At 42.2% G+C, this 25,091-nt stretch overlaps 1 protein-coding gene across 8 annotated transcripts in view; it reads right to left on the reverse strand.

The window, feature by feature from the left end:
* Window positions 1–25,091, reverse strand: part of C5h1orf141 (similar to human chromosome 1 open reading frame 141) — a 63,656-nt gene that overhangs the window by 20,024 nt on the left and 18,541 nt on the right. For 4 of the 8 annotated variants that reach the window (XM_063288586.1, XM_575875.9, XM_063288587.1 and 1 more), the window contains exons 4-6: window positions 22,912–23,021; window positions 8,055–8,116; window positions 698–809 (exon numbers count right to left, since the gene is read on the reverse strand). In XM_063288586.1, the coding sequence (XP_063144656.1) occupies window positions 698–809; window positions 8,055–8,116; window positions 22,912–23,021 (284 nt within the window). Of the gene's footprint in view, window positions 1–697; window positions 810–8,054; window positions 8,118–22,911; window positions 23,022–25,091 lie in introns of those variants that run through there. The other 4 variants (XM_063288588.1, XM_039111124.2, XM_063288590.1 and 1 more) reach the window with 4 other exon arrangements.

A 25,091-nucleotide genomic window follows, 5' to 3' on the forward strand; every position in this document is an offset into this window, starting at 1 on the left:
CAAGGGTCCTGAGGAGGTCTCTATGGTGGTTTTCGTAATGTCAATTAAGTGTGGTTATGTGAGATGGCTCCAGGGGTAAAGGCACTTGCTGCCAAGTCTGATGACCTAAGTTTGATACCCGGATAGGAGGAGAGTTTCAAGACCCTCATTGCCCGCTGACTTCTAGAATGCATGTACCTGTATATATGCATACACACACACAACATAAGAATGTAATTAATGTGTTTAATTAAGTTTTTACTATCTATGCTCCCTAGTGAAATTCCCATATGACCAGTCTTTTGTAAACTTTGGATTCTAAGCAGTGATGAGGATAAGAAATGGAAACAGGGTTAGGCTTATTGGGAGCAAGGACCCTGAAAACAAACGGTTTTAATTCTTCTCCTTGGACAGAATCAGATGTCTCTGGTTCTGTTCTGGCTGGGGGTGGGTAGGGCCAGACTGGAGCTAATAAAGTAATTTATAAATGGAATTGACATAAGGAGAGGACTAAGGAGTACAGACTTTGTAGTTCTTCCAGTTGTAAGAGGTGTTACAAAGCGGCGACATTATGTCTGTACATCCAGAGAAGGCTATCCCTTGGGCATACGTTTTCTTGATGTTTATAACTGGATAAGACCCTGCAACTTCCGGCTCTTTCGACAAAAACATACAATCTGAGTACCTGTAAATGGGGGAGAGACCTTTTCCTTCTTACCAGCATTGGATACTTTGTTGAGTGTGGGAGACAGGATTGAAGACTCTGCTGATTTTTTACTCGGGTGTCTAGACCGAGGCAGTGGCAGAGGCAAGGGCTTTGTGTTTCCTGTCTAAACAGCAGGAAAAGAACAGAGACCTCTTAGAAGGTGTTTCTATCTGTAGTCTCCCCCACCCCTGCCCTTGTCCACCAAAACAGGGTCTCATGGATTTCAGGCTGACCTTTAGCTACTTTTGATCCTTCTGATTCCAGCTCTCGAGTGCTAGGATTACAGGTATGCACCACCACACCCACAAGTTTATATTACACTAAGAATCGAATCTAGAGGACTGTGTACACCAGCTATATATCCTAGCCATAATTATTCACGTTTCTAATTATGATGACTGCCACCTATGTGGTTCTCAGAATACTGTTTTTCAGTGCTGGGAATTGAACCTAGGGCCTCATGGTCACTAGGCAGGTGCTTCACCACTGAGAAAACACTTTGGGGATAAATACCTTCAAATATGACGTTTTATATAATCCACCCCTGAGGTTGGTGTTATCATTAGCACTTGAAGAATATAGAAATAAATCTCAAAATATTTGCCTAGGTTTGTATTCTAATAACAAAAATAAAAAGATTTCCTTTCTCAATAAAAGTTGGACTTCATATTCATAAAAAAATATTTTTCTAAATGTAACTGAAGTTCAAACCAAGGAAATTATCCAGCTGTGTTTTAATAGAGTGAGAACAACAGTAGAGCAGTTCTGAGTAGGGAGCAAGGCATTGTTCATTCTCCTCTGGCTTCTGCCCACTTAGACATGGATGCTTAGAACCTTTCCAAGCATGTGCATATACCACACACACATGCACAGCACACGTGTGCATATACGTACCATAAAACAACAGCAAAACACACTTCAAGTCAAAGGCATAGGCAATGATTTTCTGGAAAGGAATCTAGTATAGAGAAGGTAATTTCAATGATGGACACATGAGATCATGTAACATTAAAATGTTCCTGCCTAGCATATTGTCCGGGTGAAGTAAGGCAGTCTTCAGAATGGGAAGAAATATTTGCAAACTGAGCATCAGACAGGAAACTGATATTTAAAATTCATAAGTAACCGTAATAAACATCAAGAAAATAAACCAACCAAATGGTAAGTAGGTGAACAACAGAATAATTTTCAAGAGAAGAAATACAAATAGCCAGTAAATATTTGAAAAAGTGTTCAATATCCTTAGCCATTACTTAGATAAAATTAAATTTTCTTTAAGATTCCATCTCTCTGGTAAGGCCAGTTATTGATGAAGACACCTACGTACATATTTCATTGAACATGGAGAAGTTGAGCTGGTACCTAACCAGAGACTTCACCTCTGCGAATAGTGTTCATGTTACTGGAAGAATTCTGCATGCTCCCAGAGTAGAAAGGTAAACACCAAACCCACCATACACTCGTCCATGTAACAATGGTGTGGTCAAGCATCTCCTGTCTCAGTGTTGTGTAAAAATTGTTTTCTAACACCTCTGATTGGTTAATAAAAGAGCTGATCAGCCAATTAGCTGCGCAGAAGAGGAGAGGATTTCTGATCCCAGACTGGGGAGTCCAAGGACAGAGGAGAAAAGAAGGACCATGAGGAGAGGAAGGTGAGGAGAACCACGTGAAGAGAGCAGGAGGACTCATTGTAAGGTTGTGATGAGGGAGGAGCTATGAGGACAGACATGGAGCAGAGCAAGCCAGGGCAAGACCAGATGCAGGTAAAGGACAATTTGTCAAGCTATTAGCAGCATAGTTGGGTTAGAGTAGCTCAGAACCCTCCCAGGTTAGGCTTGCAGCTTAAAATAAAAGCTCTGTGTCTTTATTCAGACGCTAAAAGGGCCAGAGCACACATGGAAATGCTCTGTAGTTACTTAGGAGCAAAATGAGTGTTAGAAACCCCCTGCCAAAGAGTTGCTTTACATATTCCGAAAGAGAAAACATCCTATGTGCACGATTTGGAAGAATTACTAATACTAAACCAACCGTGTCCATACTGTCCACAGCAATCTACAGATTTACCTTATTAAGCTCCCAGCCACATTCTTGTCTGTGTATAAAAGCCCAGAATTTGTGCCACCACCAAAGTCCCCAAATGGCCAAAGAAATCCCAAGGAACAGAAAAAGCTGGAAAGAGCAAAATACCTAAGTTCGAAACCAATCACAGTCGTGGCATGGCAGGTGACTGACTGCTGAGTGTTAGCACCTTGAGCGTAGGCTGGGCTACACAGAGAGAGTCTGTCTTTAAAAAAAAAATAGAGCTGTGGTGCAAGTCTGTACAGAAGGCTTACCTAGCAAGAGCCAGGCCTGGGTTCCCTGCCCAGCACAAAAGGGAAGAATAAGCTCTATTGCTCCACACCACAGTGACATGACTATAGTTACACACTTCCAAATAAGTAGTTGAGAGCCTTTGGAATGTTTCTCAACATAGAGAGGTAAATGTTTGAGGTGATGGATATCCCAATTACCCTGATTTGATAATTACACACTGTATGTGTGCATCAAAATATACATGCATAACTGAACATAGCTATTATGCACCAGGTAAGACTATTTCAAAGAACCAGGCCCAAGTAGATTGATGGAGAGTTCTTTCAAACTGTCATGTAGGAAACAAACAAACAAACCAACCAACCACAAAAGAGCCTGGGTCGTGCAGGAAGCAACAACAACAAAACCCTTTTCCATTGTTCAAATGAACTGGCATAGTCTTAACATAAAGCCGGAAAAGATGAAGTAAAAACTACATGTTAATGTCAATGTTACAATGTTAAGATTCTTTTTAAAAATGTTTTATTTATTTATTTAATATGAGTACACTGTAGCTGTCTTTTAGAAGAGGGTGTCAGATCTCATTACAGATGGCTGTGAGCCACCATGTAGTTGTGTGATTTGAACTCAGGACCTCTGGAAGAGCAGTCAGTGCTCTTAACTGCTGAGCCATCCCTCCAGCCACAGGATTTTTTTTTAAAGATACATAGAATACTAAATAAGTTTCTAATTAACACTACACAAATTAATACTTCACATGAAGTTGTCTGAAAGTGGTCTCTAAGAAATAATGTTGTTATGAATCATTCCCCAATGAGCTAAAATGGAGGGAAACCAATGTAATTGTTTGTTATTGTCTCAGTGTTTGCTTGCTTGCATATTTGAGAAAGGGTCTTCTTATGTGGCCCAGGCTGGCCTTGATGGTGCATTTCTCTTCTTCTGCCTCTCCAGTGCTGGGATGAAAAGCATGTGCCACCATGCCAGGCCGAGCACACTATAAATAGTATATTTAATAGCAATGGTACTATACATGGGTTTGTATTTAGATGAAACTGCTATTATGAAGAGACCCACTGTAAATCTATACAAAATAACTACTTTAGCACAATTTTAAAGTTTATGACTGTAAAACTAACAACCAACATCATAGCTGGGATAATCAACCCACTATGAACTAGTAAGAGTGACACCCAGTCGGGGTGACGGCACAGGTCTATAATGCAGCTCCTGAGGACTGAGGCTGGGGGGTCACAATTTTGAAGCTACCCTGGGGCAGCATTTTATTTATTTTATTAGTAAAAGAGGGTGTGGGGGGAGGGGGCTAGACCACTAGTAGAGTACTGCCTAGCATGTGCAAGCCTAGTCACACAATCCCTAATCCCACACCAAAAAAAAGAAATGAAAAAGGAAAAAAGTGACTTTTATCATTGTTTATGAGTTTTTAGGAAGCACAGGAGAATGAACTAGGGCTAGAAATAATGACGGAACCCGTGCGTGCATGCAAACAGGCACACACAGACAGCACACAGGCACTTGTGAAAGAGAAGAGAAACTAAGCAAACACAACAAACGGAAAATGCTTTTGGCAATTCTGATTCACCCTGAGTAAGCAGCCTCTTATCAGAACTGCCCTGCCTCAGATAAAAACAGCACACACTCTCTCTCCCCATGTCTTTTCTCTCTCTCTCCATGTGTGTCTCCCCCCACCCTTGTGTCTCTCCCTCCCCCCTCTCTTTCTCTCTCTCTGTCCCCCTGCCCCTCCCCTTCCCTTTCTCCCCTTCCTCTCTCCTATCTCTCTCTCTCTCTGTCTCTCTGTCTCTCTCTCTCTCTCTCTCTCTCTGTCTCTCTCTCTCTCTCTCTCTCTCTCTCTCTCTCTCTCTCTTTCTCTCCCCCCACCCCTTCTCTCTCATCCAAAAGAATGAAAGAAAGGAGAGAAAAGGAAAAACCACTGGAATTCGCTCTAACTGATTTGAAGAGTGGAGTTAGTGTTTCTGTGAGGTGTAACTGGACTGCAGGCTGCAGCTGGCTTTACATGGGGCATCCCTTCATGGAGCTCCTGAGTGAGCTGGTCAGATCCTTCGGATAGACGAGATATCAGACACATAAGATGTTTACTGAGGAAAGCTGTGGGCACTGGGTGGGCACAGGGAGGCCATATGTGCCACAGGTAGTAGAGCTGAAGGTGAGGCTACCCCAAGCTTGTTGGAGACGAGGAGAACTCCAGATGGCAGACATGGAGCTACAAGGTTTCGTGTTTACTGAGTGTCAGTCTTACTTGGATAGCAATTTCTTGCTATCTTCCTGTTGTATTTATGATAGGAATTTTTGTCCTATGCCATTGTATGTTGTGAGCAAGTCACAGTTAAAGAATTGGTTTGCGTCTCTGAAGAAACTCGCCTTTTGGACTGTGTTGGAACGATAAGACTAGGGATATTTGAGGCTGGATTAAGGTTTAGATTTATAGTGTTCTCTACAGACGTATTTGTTTCAAAATGTGTTCCTAACTGGTGGTGCTCTTTTGGGGAGGTTGCGGAACCTTTAAGAGGTGAGGACTAGCTGAAAGAATTAAGTCACTGTTGGGTGAGACCCCTAGGCTGGTCCTGTTTCCAGTCCTTATTCTGCTTTCTGATTTCTGTCACGCCTTCTTATGGTGATGAACTGCATCTCCTCAAACCAGGAACCCACATAAAACCTTTCTTCCTTAATTTGCTTATTTCAGCAACAAGAAATGTCACTAATCAGTAAGAAAAAAATAAAATAATAGGCTGGACCATTACTCATCGTAATAATTATATTAAATTTTAATAAACTAGTCCTTCTAATTAAAAGTAACTTTCAGGTAAATACCTAATACTTAGATTTTTTTTAAAAAAAGCAATCTCAGCTGGAGTTTTTAATTTCTCTTACAGAAACACCATCACCAAAAGCATCGTGGGAAAGAAAGGGTTTATTTCAGCTTACAATTTCACAGCACTGTCTATTCATCACTTACGGAAGTCAGGGCAGAAACGCAAATTGAACAGGAGTTTGTTGAAGGGCTTAGCATATGCTCTGACATTGAAAGCATCATGTACACGTGAAAAGCCCCAGATATTTAGTTCTTAAATGAGGTCGTCTTTTATAAACATACAAGTATTCTTAAATAGGCAACCTCAACAAGTCTTAATAGAAGTTTAGAAGAGTTGAAATACCACAGAATTTGTTCTGTGCTTAAACATAAAATTAAATTAGATCTCAAACATTGCTACATATCTAGAAAAGTTTTTAAACATTTGGAAATGCTACAATACATCTCAATGAAGAAGTCCTAGGGGGAAATAAAACATTCTCTTCAAAGCGAATGACAATGAAAACATAATAATCAAAATTAATATAATTTTACTCAACGTCAACATTGCTTATCGACCAAAAATCCTGGGGAATTATTGTTCTATGTACCATATTGAGCCACTTCAAAGCCCGTCAAGGGGCTGGTGAGATGGTTAGTACTTTAAGGTGCAGACTGTCCTTTCAGGAGACCTCAGTTCCCAGCACCCATATTTGGTGATTCACAGTTATCTAGGGGATCTGACAGCCTCTTCTGGACTCTGTGGGGACCCACCCAAACTCATGTCTGAGTTTGAGACATGGTCCATTGAGCATGAAATAGAACAGTTTGGAGTGAAATTGTCATTCCTCGTTGCTGTGATTTGGATCAGAAACATTCCCATGGGCTCAGGCTCAGCCAGGCCAGCAGCTGTTTGGGATGTCTGTGGAACCTTCAGGAGTCTGAGCTTCACTGGAGGAGATGCAGGCTTCGTGTTCACGCTCTGTTTCTTGAAAGCAGGTTCACTGAGCGCAGTCAGCCTCCTGTCCCGCCACCATGTCCTCTCTGCCTTGTCTCCCCCGCAGTGACACTCTGGAACCGTGAGTCAGAATAAATCCGTTTCTCGTAAGTTGGTCTTGTCAGGGCGTTTTTATGATAGCAATAGGAGAAGAAACGGAAGCCTAAGGTGCATCCTCAGGTCAAGGCAGAACAATGCTGATGAAGAGAGGGTCCTGGCTAATTTTAATAATTAAAATTTCGCCTATTTTAAGTGATGTGCTAGTAAATTATTATGATGAGTAAACTGTGATATTTAAACTTTTCTTGGGAGATTTTTTTTTTCTATTTTTCGGAGCTGGGGACCGAACCCAGGGCCTTGCATTTGCTAGGCAAGCGCTCTACCACTGAGTTAAATCCCAACCCGGGAGATTTTTATTAAGCAAGGATTTAAACATGCAGCTAAGAAGAATAAACCTATAACCTGGGGAGTGTTTAATTTTAATTGAGGAATGGGGAGAATGCTTCTCTTTCCCAAAGATCACTAAAGATTATTTTTACAACTTAGAGTATTTTGAAAAGCTGGGGAGCTTTTTTAATTTTAAAATTTAAGAGTATGAAAAACATAGGTATACGGCTTGGGGGAATAGCTCAGTGGTTGAAGACTTGCCTAGAACACGTGAGACCCTGGGCTCAATCCCCAGTATTGCCTCCCAAAAGGATGAAAGGTGTTACTAATGATCATCATTGCTTCTTTCTCCATGTCAGAATAATTAATAACAAATCAATATGCACTTAAAAGACTTTAAAGTAGTTTACCTTCACATATTGTCTTATCTCTTTAGGTCTGACCTGCTGAACAGTGGCCAGGTACACGCTCAATGTCTGAGACAGAGAGGTTTCAGAATGCCACGGGAGCCCAGTTGATTCTGACCTATGCTTGGTGCTTACCATAATTGTATAATCTAACCACAGCTTCGAAAACTTTTCTGAGGTGTACATGAAAAGACTAACAGGTTCATGTGCTTACATTATAAATTTAAGAAATGTTTAAAGTAGATGTCCACAGCTTTATCTTGTGCATAAGCCAACGTTGTCTTCATATATAAGATTTTATAACTACCAGATGAAATTGCTTGGCATCCTTATACTTTTCGATTCTAAATGTCACTTGAGTTGTGACCTAGAGACATGAAGTTACTGAACCAGCGTAAATAACTGTTAAATAGTCACAGGTATGTAAATTACACTTACCTCTTTATCTTTAAGAAAACGAAGAGATGTAGAACTTGGTTTTAGATTTTCTTCTTTGTGTTCTAAGGAAATCCAAACATGTACAAAATGATTTTTTTAAAAAACTGCTTTTTAGCTTCTCTACTACTAGTACATTTTTTAGCTGTATACTTTAACCATCTCATTTGCTTACATATGCAATGTTTTTACATTTGTAGAGAGGAATCTATTCCAAAATGACTCCCTTGAATTTTTTTGTCATACTTGTTTTTGTATATGCGTGTGGGTGCATGTATGAAACAGACCATGCATAGACATCAGAGAACAACCCGTGGGAGTCTGTTGTCTTCTTCCAACATGTGGATCCCAGGGACTGAACTCAGGTTATCAGGCTTTGGCAGCAAGCACCTTTATCAACCAAGCCATCTTAACCAAGCTCTGAAATTACTTACTTTAATACTGATGTCTTAAAGGACAGAATATAATTTTCTTATTTATTATTTTACAATTTTATTTTCCTGGGAAAGGAATTTCTAAATAAGATAGAAACATACATGCTTTTCAAAATACTCTAAGTTGTAAAAAATAATCTTTAATGATCTTTGGGAAAGAGAAGCATTCTCCCCATTCCTCATTTCCCTTTTTCTAACTGTGGGTGCTATTCATTTAGATTATTATAGATTTTCTTAATATAAGCATAGTTTATGAGACAGATAACCCAACCTTAGATTTAGGCAACCCCATATTTGAACTAACCTCATTTTTGTGAGTTATGTTGTCTTGAAAAGTTAACCTCTCTGACCTTTCTTCTTCATCCATTAGTTTCAAATATTAGCAATTATCAAACATGAGTGCTTTGATGACCGAATAATACAATAGATACATCAAACAACATGGAACCTGGTATTTATTTAATGTATAGTAGGCACTGGCACTAGGCTCTGAACTGGGATTTTAGTTAACAGAAAACCAACAGAAAGCCCTAAAGAGTGACTGCAATGCGAACATATCAAGGCAGAGAGGAAATCCAGAAGTTGTGCTGAAGGGAGGCTGGGGAAGAGGTAGCTTAAGAATCAGTGAGTGATGCTCAAACTATTGGCAAAGTTCAGAACATTCCATAGTAGGGGCCTGGGGGTGAGAGGCCAGTGAAGAGGCTTCAGGACAGGATGCTAACCACCTTCTCAAAGAACATTAGGATGGCACAGTAGCAAATGGGTTAGAAACCTCTGCTGCTGAAGACCCAGAAATGAACCCACACACCTATGGGCACTTGATCTTTGACAAAGGAGCTAAAACCATCCAATGGAAGAAAGATAGCATTTTCAACAAATGGTGCTGGTTCAACTGGAGGTCAGCATGTAGAAGAATGCAAATCAATCCATTCTTATCACCCTGTACAAAGCTTAAGTCCAAGTGGATCAAGGATCTCCACATTAAACCAGATACACTCAAACTAATAGAAGAAAAACTAGGGAAGCATCATGAACACATGAAAATTTCCTGAACAAAACACCAATGGCTCATGCTCTAAGATCAAGAATCGACAAATGGGACCTCATAAAACTGCAAAGCTTTTGTAAAGCAAAAGACACTGTCATTAGGACAAAATGGCAAACAACAGATTGGGAAAAGATCTTTACCAATCCTACATCTGATAGAGGCCTTATATCCAAAATATACAAAGAACTCAAGAAGTTAGACTTCAGCGAGCCAAATCACCCTATTAAAAATAGGGTATAGTGCTAAACAAAACATACTCAGCTGAGGAATATGGTCGAATGGTCAAAAAGCACCTAAAGAAATGTTCAACATTCTTTTTTTTAAAGATTTATTTATTTATTATATATAAGTACACTGTAGCTGTCCACAGACACACCGGAAGAGGGCATCAGATTCTACTACAGGTGGTTGTGAACCACCATGTGGTTGCTGGGAATTGAACTCAGGACCTTTGGAAGGGCAGTCAGTGCTCTTAACCTCTGAGCCATCTCTCCAGCCCCCAGTGTTCAACATTCTTAGTCATCAGGGAAATGCAAATCAAAACAACCATGAGAGTCCACCTCACACCAGTCAAAAGGGCTAAGATAAAAAACTCAGGTGACAGCAGAATCTGGCGATGATATGGAGAAAGAGGAACACTTTTCCATTGTTTGTGGTATTGCAAACTGGTACAACCACTCTGGAAATCAGTCTGGAGGCTTCTCAGAAAATTGGACATTCCACTACCTGAGGACCCAGCTATACCTCTCTTGGGCATATACCCAAAAGATGTCCCAACATATAACAAAGACATGTGCTCCACTATGTTCATAGCAGCCTTATTTATAATAGCCAGAAGCTGGAAAGAACCCAGATGCCCTTCAACAGAGGAATGGATTCAAAAAATGTGGTACATCTACACAATGGAGTACTACTCAGCTATCAAAAACAATGACTTCATGAAATTCATAGGCAAATGGAATGAACTAGAAAATATCATCCTGACTGAATTACTCGATCACAGAAAAACACAGTTGGTATGAACTCATTGATAAGTGAATATTAGCCGAAAATCTCAAATTACTCAAGATGCAATCTATAGACCACAGAAAGCTCAAGAAGAAGGATGACCAAAATGCGGATGCTCCCACTCCTTCTTAAAAGGGGGAAAATATTCATGGGAGGGGATATGGAAGCAAAGTTTAGAGCAGTGATTCAAGGAACGGCCATTCAGAGCCTGCCCCACATGTGGCCCATATGTATACAGTCACCAAAACTAGATAAGATTGATGAAGCTGAAAAATGCATGCAGAAAGGGACTGGATATAGATCTCTCCTGAGAGACACATCCAGAGCATGTCCAATACAGAGGTCAATGCTAGCAGCAAACCACTGAACTGAGAACAGGACCCCCTTGGGGGGAATTAGAGGAAGGATTGAAAGAGGTGAAGGGGCTTGCAATCCCATAAAAACAACAATGCCAACCAACCAGAGCTCCCAGGGACTAAACCACCACCGAAAGACTATACATGGACTGACCCAGGGCTCCAACTGCACATGTAGCAGAGAATAGCCTTGTTGGGGCACCAGTGGAAGGGGAAGCCCTTGGTCTTGTCAAGGTTGGACCCCCAGTGCAGGGGAATATGGGGGAGGGCAGTAAGGGGGATGGATAGGGAATACCTGTATGGGGGAGGGGGAGGGGATGGAATGGGGCTTATGGACAGGAAACCGGGAAGGGGAATAACGTTTGAAATATATCTAATAAAAATTTTTTTAAAAAAAGAGGAGGGGGACTGGGAGGGGGAGGCATCGATTAGGCATCAATGTAAAATGAATAAATAAGTAAATTAATAAAAAGATGTAATATATATATATATGTATATATATATATACATATATATATATATGTATATATATATACATATATATATATATATATATATATATATATATATATATATATATATATATATATATATATGAAACCTCTGTTGCCATCATGGAAGGTCAGGCAGTTAGCGATAGCTCACTTAGGGGAAGTAACTAAAATGTTAGGGTGAAATATTTTTATGGCAAAAATTGCAAGGTCTTTTATGAATAAATTTTGTTCCTTGACAATTTCATGAGCACAGGGATCAAGCCAGTAAGCAGAATTCCACCGTGACCTTTGCCTTAGTCCCTGCTGTAAGGTTCCTGTTGAGGTCCTGCCCCGATTTTCCTTGATGGCCTGTGACCTGGAAGGACAAGATAAATGAACACTTTATGATTGCAAAGGCAATAAGCTTCAAGTGTGGTGATGGGACCTAGAAGCCAAGCTTGAGCCAAAGGCACGAAGTAGTGAGAGCCAACTTGAAATGGCACAGATGTTTAAACTCTCAAAACCCACCTCTAGTGACACGCTTCCTCCAACAAGGCTGCACCTCTTAAAACTCCCCCAAACAAAGCCGCCAAAGTGGTCAAATACATGAGCTGCTGGGGACGTTCTCATTCAGACCACCACACTCCCCCAAGTTGCTTTTAATCGTGGCAAAGAGGACATCTAGAAAGGGTAGCTCTCCTATGAACTTTTAGTGCTATGTGCATCTTTGTTGGGTATAGTTGGGAAGATGGGGAGAAGTCATGCTAGGAAGCAGGCTAGTACTTTTAAGTAAAAGGTGAGGATGATTGGGTCAGAATGGCAGCAGAAACAAGACTGAACTCAGGATGAACTAGCAGGGACAGGACTTGCTGACAGGCTGGGCTTTGAGAATGGGGGAAACAGGAAATCAGAGGTGACTCGTAAGCTTCACATTTGGGTTATCAGTCCAGTGTGCTGTGTTGAGGATGCTGGAGGGTGGGAAAGAGTGGTTAGTACTTCTGGTGAAGATAAGGAATCATGAGTCTTGTTCTAGGCATTGAATTTAAGATGCCTGTGTGAGCTCTGAGACACCAGGATGTAGCTCAAGAGAGATGTCTGACGTTCATGAGGATAAAAAGTGTAAAGCAGCATTTCTATGGTACAACTGAAGTGTCCAGTGGTTGGTGGCTACACGTGTCACCACATGCATACGGAGGTCAGGGGACAGCATTAATGGAGTTGTTTTTCTCTTTTCTCTTTATATTGATTTCAGAGATGGAACTCACAGGTTGCCAAGTTTGTGTGGAAAGTGCCCTTACCCATCAAGTCCTTCTTATCTGCCCTGCTTTTGGTTTGTTTGTTTTGATGAAATTTGAAACCATAAGATGGGATAAGCTTAACCAAGGCAATTTATAAAAGGAAGTATTTATTTTGGTCTTATAATTTCAGAGAGTTAGAGTCCATAACCATAGTGACAGGGAGCATGATAGCATGCAGGTAGGCGGGCATGGACTGGGGTAGTAGCTTAAAGCTCACATTCTTGTCCAAAGGGGGGGGGAGAGACAGAGAGAGAGAGAGAGAGAGAGAGAGAGAGAGAGAGAGAGAGAGAGAGAGAAAGGGAGAGAGAGAGAAAGGGAGAGAGAGAGAGAAAGGGAGAGAGAGAGAGAGAGAGAAAGGGAGAGAGAGAGAAAGGGAGAGAGAGAGAAAGGGAGAGAGAGAGAAAGGGAGAGAGAGAGGAAGGGAGGAGAGAGAGAAAGGGAGAGAGAGAAAGGGAGAGAGAGAAAGGGAGAGAGAGAGAAAGGGAGAGAGAGAGAAAGGGAGAGAGAGAGAAAGGGGGAGAGAGAGAGAAAGGGGGAGAGAGGGAGGGAGAGAGAGAGAGAAAGGTAAAAGAAAGAGGAAGAAGAGGAAGAGGAAGAAAGAAGAAAGGGGGACAGGACGGCAGGAGGGGAGAGAGGAGAGGAGAGGAGGGGAGAGGAGGGGAGGGGAAGGGGGGGAAGGGAGGAGGGAGGGAGAGGAAAGAGCTTGCTAACTGGGAATGTATGGTCTTTTGAAACCTCACGGTCTACTCCCAGTGACACACCTCCTCTAGCAAGGCTATATGTCCTAATCCTTCCCAAATAATTTTAGCAGCCAAGGACTAAACATTCACATATATTAGCCTATGGAGCTGTTTCCATCCGGACTACCACAGTAGCACAGCATTGCACACTAATGGTCTGTTCTAGGTAATCCTTTAGCCTAAATGTTACCTAGATAGCAACACTTGGGAGACATGTGAGTGTGCGTGAATCTCCTATTATACAGAGAGGGAAGGGGAGGGATGAGGGGGAAAGGGAGAGAGGGAGAGGGGAGGAGGGAGAGAGAGAGAAAGAGAGAGAGAGAGAGAGAGAGAGAGAGAGAGAGAGAGAGAGAGAGAGAGAGAGAGAGAGAGGGGGAGGGGAGGGAGGGAGAGGAGAGAGAGAATGATGAGGGGAAGGTGCAGGAGGAGATGGGGAGAGAAGTATCAATACCATGAGACAAGGCTGACCACTCCACCAGAAGGACAGGCGTAAAGTTTGAACATTTATTTACTTTTATTTTATGATTGAGTGTTTTTACCATGTGTGCACAATCTGTGTATCTGGTGCCAGCAGAGGCCAGAAGACGGCACTGGTTCTCCTGTAACTGGAGTTACGGATGGTTGTGAACTGCCATAAGGGTTCTGCGAGACACACCTGGGTTCTCTGCAAGGGCAGCAAGCACTTTAACCCGGATCCAGCTCTCCAGTCCCAGACCCAGACTTAGGAATGATTAGTTGCCTTTGCTCTGGGCCTCTGTAAAATGTGCTAGCAGGAGGTGGCCTGGGGAAGGCAGCTTTTCCGACTCACTACCATACTGACAGCTCTCTAAGCAGAGCGCTTTAAAAATTAAATTCCTGCCCCTGTTCATTGGCATCTGTACTGACAGACACCCTAACCCCAGGTATTCCAGTGATGCTTGGCTCACAGAGGCAAGGAAAGCTTCAGGACTTGGTAAGTCATTCAGTTGCCACAGAGAGCCCACAGCCTGCCTAAGACTAGAAGGCCCTGCAGTCTGCAGTGGAAAAACTTCAAGCATCGACCAAGCGGTTCTGTTTGGGGATTTCTCTTTTCCTGGCTCTGGCTCTTTCTGTAATCTCCATGTAGCAAATCACACTGTGGTACTCTCTGCTTCGATTTTCAGCTTAAGGCATGTCTAGCCTGTGCTTAAAAGGTGTCTCCTCTCAGGAGAGATCTACATCTGGTTCCTGTCGCCCTGCACTTCTTTGCTTCATCCATCTTATCTAGTTTGGTGGCTGTATATGTATGGGCCACATGTGGGGCAGGCTCTGAATGGGTGTTTCTTCTGCCTCTGTTCTAACCTTTGCCTCCCTATTCCCTCCAAGGGTATTCTTGTTCCCCTTTTAAAGAAGGAGTGAAGCATCGACATTTTGGTCATCCTTCTTGACTTTCATGTGTTCTGTGCATCTAGGGTAATAGCACAGTCAGAATACGGCAAATACATAGGCGAATGCCAGCAGCAAACCACTGAACTGAGAACAGGACCCCCATTGAAGGAATCAGAGAAAGAACTGGAAGAGCTTGAAGGGGCTTGAGACCCCATATGAACAACAATGCCAAGCAACCAGAGCTTCCAGGGACTAAGCCACTACCTAAAGACTATACATGGACTGACCCTGGGTTCCAACATCATAGGTAGCAATGAATATCCTAGTAAGAGCACCAGTGGAAGGGGAAGCCCTGGGTCCTGCCAAGATTGAACCCCCAGTGAACGTGATTGTTGGGGGTAGGGCGGTAATGGGGGGGAGGATGGGGAGGGGAACACCCTTATAGAAGGGGAGGGGGAAGGGTTAGGGGGATGTTGGCCCAGAAACCGGGAAAGGGAATAACAATTGAAATGTAAATAAGAAATACCCAAGTTAATAAAGATGGAGGAAAAAAAAGTTGTTTCCTGTTTCTGCTTTCTGTTGTGTTTCTACTTCTTCCCAGCTTATGGCTTGTGTCTCCACTTAAAGCTCTTTCTACTGTGTTCTGTCTGGGTATTCCCAACTTGGACTATTAGAATGGGCAGGGCAGCCTCCATTTCTGGTGCCAGCTTTTTGGGGTCTGTCTAGCAAATTACTCCAACTATGCTTATTTATGACTACATAAAAAAGAAAAGGAGGCATGTTATTATAAATTATTATAAGTTGAGTCACTCTGTGCATTTGGTTTTAGGGAAATGTGTTTATTGAATGGATCTCTAAATTATGTAACTATCTTATACTTATTTTAGAATTGTTTTGTGGGGGCTGGAGAGATGGCTCAGAGATTAAGAGGTCCTGAGTTCAATTCCCAGCAACCACATGGTGTCTCACAGCCATCTGGAATAGGATCTGATGCCTTATTCTAGTGTGCATGAAGGATATATATATATATATATATATATATATATATATATATATATATATATATATATGGGTTTTGCAAGGGAGCAGGAAAGTAGGAAAGTGGAGAGAAATTCCTGATGTTCAGGCTTTTGTGGCAGAGCACAATCAGGCTTTGACCGAAAGGAAATCAGCGAAACAAATAGAAGTGTGAAAGCTGTTTTGGAAAAGCTACAGTCAGGGGGAGGATGAAGCCATAGCAGACACTAGTGGGCTGTCAGGGATATGACACTATCAGTGATAAGACCCTCAGCCCAAGCCAAGTTAGCCACAGAACCTGCTTTCTCACAACTAGGGGAAACTAAGGAAGACAGGGAAGAAAATGAGGGGAGTCTGGAATAGCATCCTTTTCTTGGTCCCTGCAAGGTACTCTCATTAGATGCTACTCATCCCTACTAAGACTATCCCTCCCACCCCCTCCTTGACATGTGGGATAGTGGGGGGCTACTTGGCAACTACTAGCCACATACTCCCTTTTTCATACTAGACATTATAAATTGGAATTCTACTGAGTAATCCTGTTGGCATGACCTTGTCAGACTGGTTGAATTTGTCTTTAGGTTGGCATTCAATAGGCCCTGCTCACTATCCTTTTGGTTTATAGAGGGCTCATAGTGCATAAGACTAGGGAGGCAGTGGGGGAAACACATCAGGGCATTCCAGCTGAAACTCTTACCTTTCCTGAGATGGTTCCAGATGCAGGGCCTAATTGTAATATTAATGAGGACAGAGTAGTAGATCTAGAATGTTGGGTTGTTGCCTCAGGCCATGAGAAATTGAGTCAGGCTGTATGAGACAGGTAGCCCCTAGACGTAAAGAATAGCTTAGCCCCAGCCTGACCAGTCAGCTCCACCTGCAGAAACAATATGTTCAGGTGTGGAAAGCACACCGCCCTGCTTCCAGTCAAGTCATAAAAACAGGCTGTAACTTCCTGGTAGGTACCCAAGTGTGTGTGTGGTATGTAGTGTGTGTGTGTGTGTGTGTGTGTGTGTGTGTGTGTGTGTGTGTGTGTTTTGGTGTGTTTGTATGTGGGTGGTGGTGGTAGTGGCGGCGGGGTGTGTTTTTGTGTATGTAATGTATGTATATGTGTGCTTGTACATGTGTGTGGTGGTGGTGGTTGTGGTGTGTGTGTGTGTGCTTATGTGTAGTGTTTGTATGTGAGTGGTGGTGTGTGTGTTTGTGTGCATTTTCTCTTAAGCAGGGTCTTAGGTAGTCCAATCTGGCCTCAAACTTGCTCACAGCTAAGGCTGGCCTTGAATTCAGAATCCTGCTACCTCTACTCTCGCTGGAGTTATAGGCATGCAGCATTGTGCCTGGTTTAGGAGACGTGACTTACAAATTCCTCTTTGAGGTGGGGATCTCTAAGCTGCAGCCATAGGTAACATTTTCTTTTCTAAAAGGCCAACAGTTCCACTTATAGCTTCTTCTGGAGCAGTGGTTCTCAGCCTTCCTAATGCTGTGACCCTTAATACATTTCTTCATGTTATGATGACCCTGCAACCACAAAATTATTTTTGTTGCTATGTCATAACTGTAATTTTGCTACTCTTGTAAACTGTAGTGTAAATATCTGTGTTTTCTGCTAGTCTTAGGTGACCCCTGTGAAAGGGGTGGTAGGTGACCCACGGGTCCAGAAGCACTGCACTAAAAGAAACTGACTGGTGGGCAATGCGAATTGTGACATTGCTAAAGCTCATCACATGAGGACACTCATTCCCGTCCCTGGCTGGTCTGAATTTGAGCCTCGGTGCTCTGCTTCTGTCATAGAATAGGCTAATGTTTGTCCTGGTTTGTTGCTGTGATAAAAGGCTGACCAAATGCTACTTGAGGAGGAAGGGGTTTATTTGACTTACACTTCCTGGTTTATTGGCTTACACTTCCGTCATTGAAAAGGTCAGGGCAGGAACTCAAGCAGGAAGTGTGGGAGAATGCTGCTCTCTGACTTGCTCTCTGACTTGCTCACAGGCTTATGCTTTCTTATCCATCTTAGGACCAGCTAACCTTCTTAAGGAATAGCGCTGCCAATAATTCTGCCTACAGTGGGTGGACCCTTCTGCATCTGTGGGCAATCAAGCCAGTATAGACATAGCCACACAAAACCAACCCGATCTAAGTAATTTCTGAACTGAGGCTTCTCTCAGATGACCATGTCAAGTTGACAATAGAGGCTAACCAGGATGCTGGAGAATTACTGAACATGGATAAGACAATAGGAAGAAACGAGAGGAACTATTCCTTCTGGCCTACTTGCTGGGACCAATTGTTAAGTAATTGCATGAGTCTATTTTTGGAAAGATGCTCTGGTTAATTACAATAAACTGTGGATTGCAGAACTGGGGTTCTTTGAAGGCATATAAAGAACATCTGCCAGATGTATAGCTTTCTTCAAAATAACCCAAAGACTGACTGACCTCAATGAAAATAGATTTTACACAATCAAGGTCAAGACCTATGCCAGGATTGGCAACTCAACTTTTACTCCAAAGCCAAAGTGAAGAGAATTCAAATACATGTTGATTTGTGTTGACACTTTTTAAAGATTGGTTTAAGTCTTTCCCACATAGGCTGACAAAGCTACCGAGGTTATTAAAGCCCTGCTGAGGGAGATTATCCCTCGGTTTGGACTGTTTAATAGTGAACATAATAAAAGCTGTCCTACCATTGTTTGTTAGAGAACACACAAAGGACAAACAAACATGAATCAAATGGAGACTACCTTTTTCCTGGTGGTCTCAAACCTTAGATAAATTAGATAGGATGAGTCATGCCTCAGAAGGGACAATCTTGAAACTGAGGCACGACAGGCCTGCACTGGGACCGGTTTCTACCTCCTGCTTGGAGAGAGTACAAGTAGCTTCCCTGAGCTTCACTTGAGCCCTCATGGCATTGTTTATGCACAGCCACTCCAGACCAGGCTTAAACTGGGCAAGTCGATACGAGACCAGAAATGGGTAATTCGGAACCATGTATGCTGTCCAGGATAGGTTTTAAACTTATCTAGCTAGACGCATGTGCTAGACACTGTGTCCTGGTAACCAGGTTCTGTTAAAAACTGAAAACACAGGCTCTCTGAAAGACTGACTGTGATGTGGACTGGCCCAAGGGAGGCGATTCTGGTGACGATGACAGCAGTGTACCTTGCTGGAGTTAAGCCTCAGATGTACAATGCCATGTGAAGAAGATATCAAAGACTAAACCTCACATCCAAAGAACAGGAGATCTGAAATGGACTCATCTAACATAACTATTCTGCTTGTTTTCTTTCTAATGGCGACGCCTCCCCAGTCAGGAGACAGCTGAGATAAATGCTTATCAGTATACTTGGCAAAAATACATTTTGGAAAGTTTCTTCATCCTTTGTTGGTGTTCACACACCTTCCAAATTATTCTTAGAAATATTAAAACAGATTCTGATACTTATGGGGACCTATTGTGACCTAAAGGAGGGACTGTTGGCCTTGAGATTAGCATATCTCTCTTGTTAAAATGAGTGTTGCTTTTATAGACTGTATTGGTCTGGCGAAGGGTAGACTTGATATGTAATGACACCTTCACCAGGTCCTATGCCACAAGTCAACAAGATACCAGAGGAATGGCTCCTGCTATTATAGAAATGACTTCCTCTTCTGTGCCCACGAACAGCCCCAGGGGCGGGAAGACTCATGGGATAGGTGTCCCGGAAAGCCAATCTGACTTACAGGTATGATTGCTGACATCATTGTTAACTTTCAGGCTCTAGAATCACATGGATATGGGCTTCCAGGTATATTTGTGTGGAATTGTCTAGATGAAGTTGATTGAGGTGGCAATACCCAACGTGGGAACGGCTATCAGAATCCTGGGCTGGGATTCTGAACTATACATATGCATGGAGGAAAGGGGGCATCCTAAGCTCGTGTTCATCTCCTGCCTACAGACGCAACATGACTACTGCCTTACACTCTCACCACCATAGCTTCTCTGCTGCAATGGATTGTACGCCTGGAACTGTGCACCAAAGTAAAGCGTTCCTTTCTTAGTTGCTTCTGTCAGAATAGTTTATCATAGCAGTGAAGAAAGTAACTACCTTACCAGGTTAAAAACAAGAGGGACGTTTCCCACACACTGGCATCTGAGTGCAAAGCATAACATAGATAGATCTTTCCTTCCCTGATGGCTACCTCTGTCACTGCTCCTTATGCCACTCAGGACTCTTACACAGAAGTTAAACATCTGACTTGATCAATGGTAAAAGCCCATTGGGGCTATTGGACAGAAGTCAGGTCTAGTTAGGAAAGCCATCCTAGGAAATGGGCAACTGTAGATCGTTTGTTACTGACATAGGACCGTAAAGAATGTAGAAGAATGCTGTTTTAACTTGACAGGCAAGGCTTAGTTAGTTGGACAAAAAGCTAAAGCAGTTGATGAGACTGTCTGTCTCTGACATAAAGAATAGAGGGGAACCTTCATGCTGACCTGCTCTCTTGTGCCTCCTGGCCCCTGAGCCTTCCTGGCCTCAGAGTGGCTTTCCTACTTTCCCATTGTTCCCACTCTGCGTATCCGTCTGCTGGTGTAAATGTACTCTGACTTACACAGCTTCCCTTGCTGATCAGAGGCTGAACTAACTACTATATGCTCGGCTGCAGATGCCATATTTCATGTGAAGCCAATGTGAGTTATTATTAACAATTGGAAAGTATAAGAGTCAAGATATGGGTAATTTATATTCTAGCATGAGAACGCATTTGTACTTCATATCATGCATATCAAAACAGCCCAGACATGCACACTGCTAACGCTTTGTTTGTTCTGAGTTAACCTTTAATGTAGATGTAGCCTGGATTGTGGCTCAGGAAAAATGCAGGACTTGGAAGCCTTAGGTGCATATAGGCTTCTTACTACACAAAGTTGATAATGAGGGAAAGGTGTGGGGAGCGATAAGAAAAGTACTAACATCATGAATCTCGTGGACAGGCTGGCTTCTCAACCTTCTGGAGCTCAAGACAAAACTTTGAAATGATTAATAGCCTCTGTCCCCATTCCCTAGACAATACACTAGCAGGAGCTGGCTTGAGGCAAATTCCTTGTGGCTTCTGATATCACTGACTGTCTACATAAAATGAACTTTCAAGATTAAAGTCCTTGCTCTTTGATTTCTATAGTGACAGATACACACTGTCTCTGCTACTCTGGTTAGATGTTCAATAGTCGTTCAATAGATGCACTGCCCACATCTGTGCTTGACCAAACATTTTCAAATGTGTTAAGTAGCCAACCACAAGATTCAGCCATCCCCAAAGGAAAGGAAGTTACCAGATAACTTGTGAAACCCTAGCTGAGACTCTCTCATTGTCTGTGACCTGCCCATCTAAGGTTCCCACCAATACAGTCAGAAAACACCTTAACTTACAGCTTTTGTTCCTTAAGTATGATAATGTCAACATTTTCAACACCGGAGCATGTTATTTGGGGTGATCTGAATCCATGTTCTTAAGCCACGACAACTCATATTTGGGTCAAAAGTAAACCATTTTTAAATTTCTTTTGAATGAGAGGTAGGTTTGGTGTCAACAGTCCCAAAAGCTTAAAGTGGAGAGTTTTAAAAAGGAGGGGATGACCAATGAACTGAGCCTGGAGAAGCAGAAGAAAATGGAATAAAAAATGTTGTTTGGACTTAGCAGCAGCACCGGGCTTCTGACAACCCAGATCAGTGGACTTTAAGAAGAATCGTGAGGGAGGATACTGATTGGGTGTGCAGGTATCTAAGCAGGAATGGAGAGAGCAAAGGTCACGTGTGTATGTGCATCTTTAGAAAACTTACAGAGCACAACACAGACTTAAGGCAACATGGGTCTGAGTGTAGTCAAGAAGGCTGATGACACCTTGATCACCTGACTGAAGATGACAGAAAAACAGAAGTAACAGACAATGCTCACCTCCTTGGAACATTTATAAATTATGGGGTCTCCAACCACGGAGTCCTAAGATTTCTAATCCTCTAACTATGTTGAATTAAAGAAATGATTTGCAATTGACTTTTATTTTAAAAATTCAGTGAAAGTCTTAGGGTTGAGTTAAAAGGAAAGCTAGCATTTCCTTCTAGATGAAAAAACGAACTCTGTGTTGGAAGTATTTCCTCTAGGTGTGACTCAACCATTGGCTATCATGACTCAGCAGGTGCTGTGGTGACACATGGGAAATCTTGACCTCTGTGTATAAGGAAATAAAAGCAGTACAAGAGGTGGGTCTATGGCAGGAAGTTATTAACATTCCTTCCCAGGGGAGGGCAGGGCCGCTGGGCTCTCTGGTGAGATTCCAGTCCCCATCCTTCCCCTCCCCTTTCCCCATCCCTGTCCCAAGACGCAGGTGGTCTGGGAAGAAGGCATAACAGCAAATACAGAAGGTAGGAAGGTTGACTGAGGGTTAGGGCTCTTTGGTAGTGTAGCTGCTGGGGGGAGGGACTTCCTGGGAGTATCCTGGCAATAGTTACTGTGCTCCTACAAGCAACCCCTCTGCCATGTACATCTGTGGAAAATTGTCTGAGTGAATTTTTGATTCATCAGGCTAGAGTTGGACAGAAACTTTCTTTTTTTCTTGTCTGCTGGTGCCCTATCTGTCTGGGGTGAATTGCTATTCCTTCATGTCTCCCCAGAAAAAGAAATGAAAAAACCATGCCAACATAAAAATATATTCATAAAAATGTATTTGTGAACCAGGTGTGATGGTGTATGCTTGGAGTCTTAAGTTTCCTGAAAAGATGAGCCAGAGGGATCTCTTGAAGCCAGGAGTTCAAATTCAGTCTGGGCAGTAAGGGGTGTGTGTGTGTGTGTGTGTGTGTGTGTGTGTGTGTGTATAGTGAATTATAAAAAAATTATTTGTTATGCAAATTATTTCAACAAAAATAAAAATGTTAAAGTACATTGTTAAGATACCAAAGAAGGGGGGTTGGGGATTTAGCTCAGTGGTAGAGCGCTTGCCTAGCAAGCACGAGGCCCTGGGTTCGGTCCCCAGCTCCAAAAAAAAAAAAAAAGAAAAAAAAAGATACCAAAGAAGGAAGGAGTAATTAATTAATAAATCACTATTTAGTAGCACTCATTAATAAATAAAAGTAATTATATTACACAGAGTAATTATATTACCCATTAATTTACTTTCTTCATCGTTTATAACTGTTGCAAGAGTAGGTGGTCTTAAATCTGACTCTTCAAAATCACTTCTGGGTTTAGGCTTATATTTGAAAGACACAGACCTGGAAGAAATGAAAGTTATTCTAAATCAAAATAAGCAGAAAATTTACAAAACAGATTTCAAATACAAATTTGGAGAAATAAAACATGCCCATTTCACAGATTGAAGGCAGAAGACTGAGACTGACTAGAGAAGGAACCTGAAGTATTGTTGATAGTCAGCAGGGTGGTACTGCCAGAATAGTAACCTGTACACATGGGATGCCAGTATTCATAAACCGACCAGAACATACATCAGAGCTTGGTTCTGTGAGATATTTGGGACAGATTTGAATGGAAAATGGTGATATGTAGACTCAGGGACAATTCATCCATTGGATAGGATGACAACATCTATGTAGTACATGGAGAATCTCACTATACTCTTTATTCTAGGTATTACAAGCATCCCAGCAGGAGTAAAGATAGTCTAAGGAGGGAAACTTGTATCAGACTCTTTGAAGTGATGGACTCCAAGAAATAGAAATTTCTCAAAAAGTACCATGCTGAGCAAAGGAGAGGGCTTGACTCCTAGCACCAGCCAGAAGAGGAACTGGTTTCTGAGAGACTTCGCCCAGTGTGGATAGAGTGTCAGTCCACCTTTCAGGGCACTCTGGAGCTGAGGCAGTAAGAATGGGCATGACCACACCTTGACCATGGTTGCTTAGCAATGTATACCTCTTGCCTTCTGTTTAAACTTAAACCTGATGTCAGGATGCTGAAAGTGTGTGTGTGTGTGTGTGTGTGTGTGTGTGTGTGTGTGTGTGTGTGTGTGTGTGTTGGGAAGAACTGCCCTTGGATCTATTTATTTGTTTTTCCACTTAGTGTAGCCACAGTGAATAACTTTGCTTTCTCCACATTTTACTGTAATTTCTTTATATGATGTATTATGGGTGAGTGGCTAAGCCTAGCTTGTTAGGATTCCTGGGACCAAGTTTTGGCCTTGACAACCCTGGTAACAATATGGTCGTTCATTTAGGTGCCAGCTTGACTGGATTCAGGATTACCTAAGGAACTGGCAAATAATCCTTTCTGGGTAGGTCTGTAAGTGAGTGTTTCTAGACCAGGTGGGTGCAAGAGTTACTGGATTGAAGTGGATCTGTCTGCAGATGGGTGAGTTCTGTCCAGCCCTCTGGGAGTCTAAATAAAACGAAACTTAGCTTCCGCTCTTCCCCGAAGTACACATTCGCACTGCCTGTTCTTGGATAACAGGATTCTAGACTCCTTGACCTTTGGGCTCCAAGACAAAAGTTCTCCCACCTTGCCCCAGGTTCTCAGGCCTTCAACCTCAAGACTGAAAATTGGATCACTAACCTCCCTTATGTGCTACTGTGGGGATGGTTTTTCTGAGAAATGCTATTTGAAGCTTGCCTTTATAACTCACTCTCACCCAACCTGCAACCAAGTTAATGTGTGATTTGAGATCACTTATAACAATGTAACTCATTCTGTTACATACTCAACTTGTGCAAAATTGATCAACCATAAAAGCAAAACCAAAAGCATTGTAACCGATTGATCGTATGCTTTGGACTCCCCCAGAGCATCATGAACCCTGTTGTTCTTTCATCATCAGTTAAGGTCTTCACTCAGAACAAGGTATGTGTGTAAGATGTGATGACTGGACACAAGACCATTTATTGAAGCAACAGACTATTAGAAGCAATGTCTCTACCTCCTCCAAATGTTGAAAACAACATTTGTGTCTTTTTGTGCCCTGTTGACTCAATAGGTAAATAACACCAAGGGTTCCATTCTTTTATGTGGTGCCATGATGTCATAGCAGTTTCCCAAGGTTTCTAGCCTGCAGAGGGCCTAGCTGTGGCTCCCCGGTCTCAATAATTCCATGGACCAATTCTCCTAATTAGATCCCTCTTAACTCTCTCCTTTACCCATTGAGTATCTCACAATTTCTGAGATGTGCCCCACTTAATCATAGTGGAGTTAAGATCTATTTATATAGTACTGATTTTGTGTTAGTTTTCTATTGCTGGAAAAAAAAAGAGATAAAAAGAAAAGTTTTACTTTGGCTCATAGCATTGGAAGTTTCAGCCCATGACTTACTGACCGAATTACTTTTGGACCCATAGCAG

This window comes from Rattus norvegicus, chromosome 5 (assembly GCF_036323735.1).
Source record: "Rattus norvegicus strain BN/NHsdMcwi chromosome 5, GRCr8, whole genome shotgun sequence".
Lineage (NCBI taxonomy): Eukaryota > Metazoa > Chordata > Mammalia > Rodentia > Muridae > Rattus > Rattus norvegicus.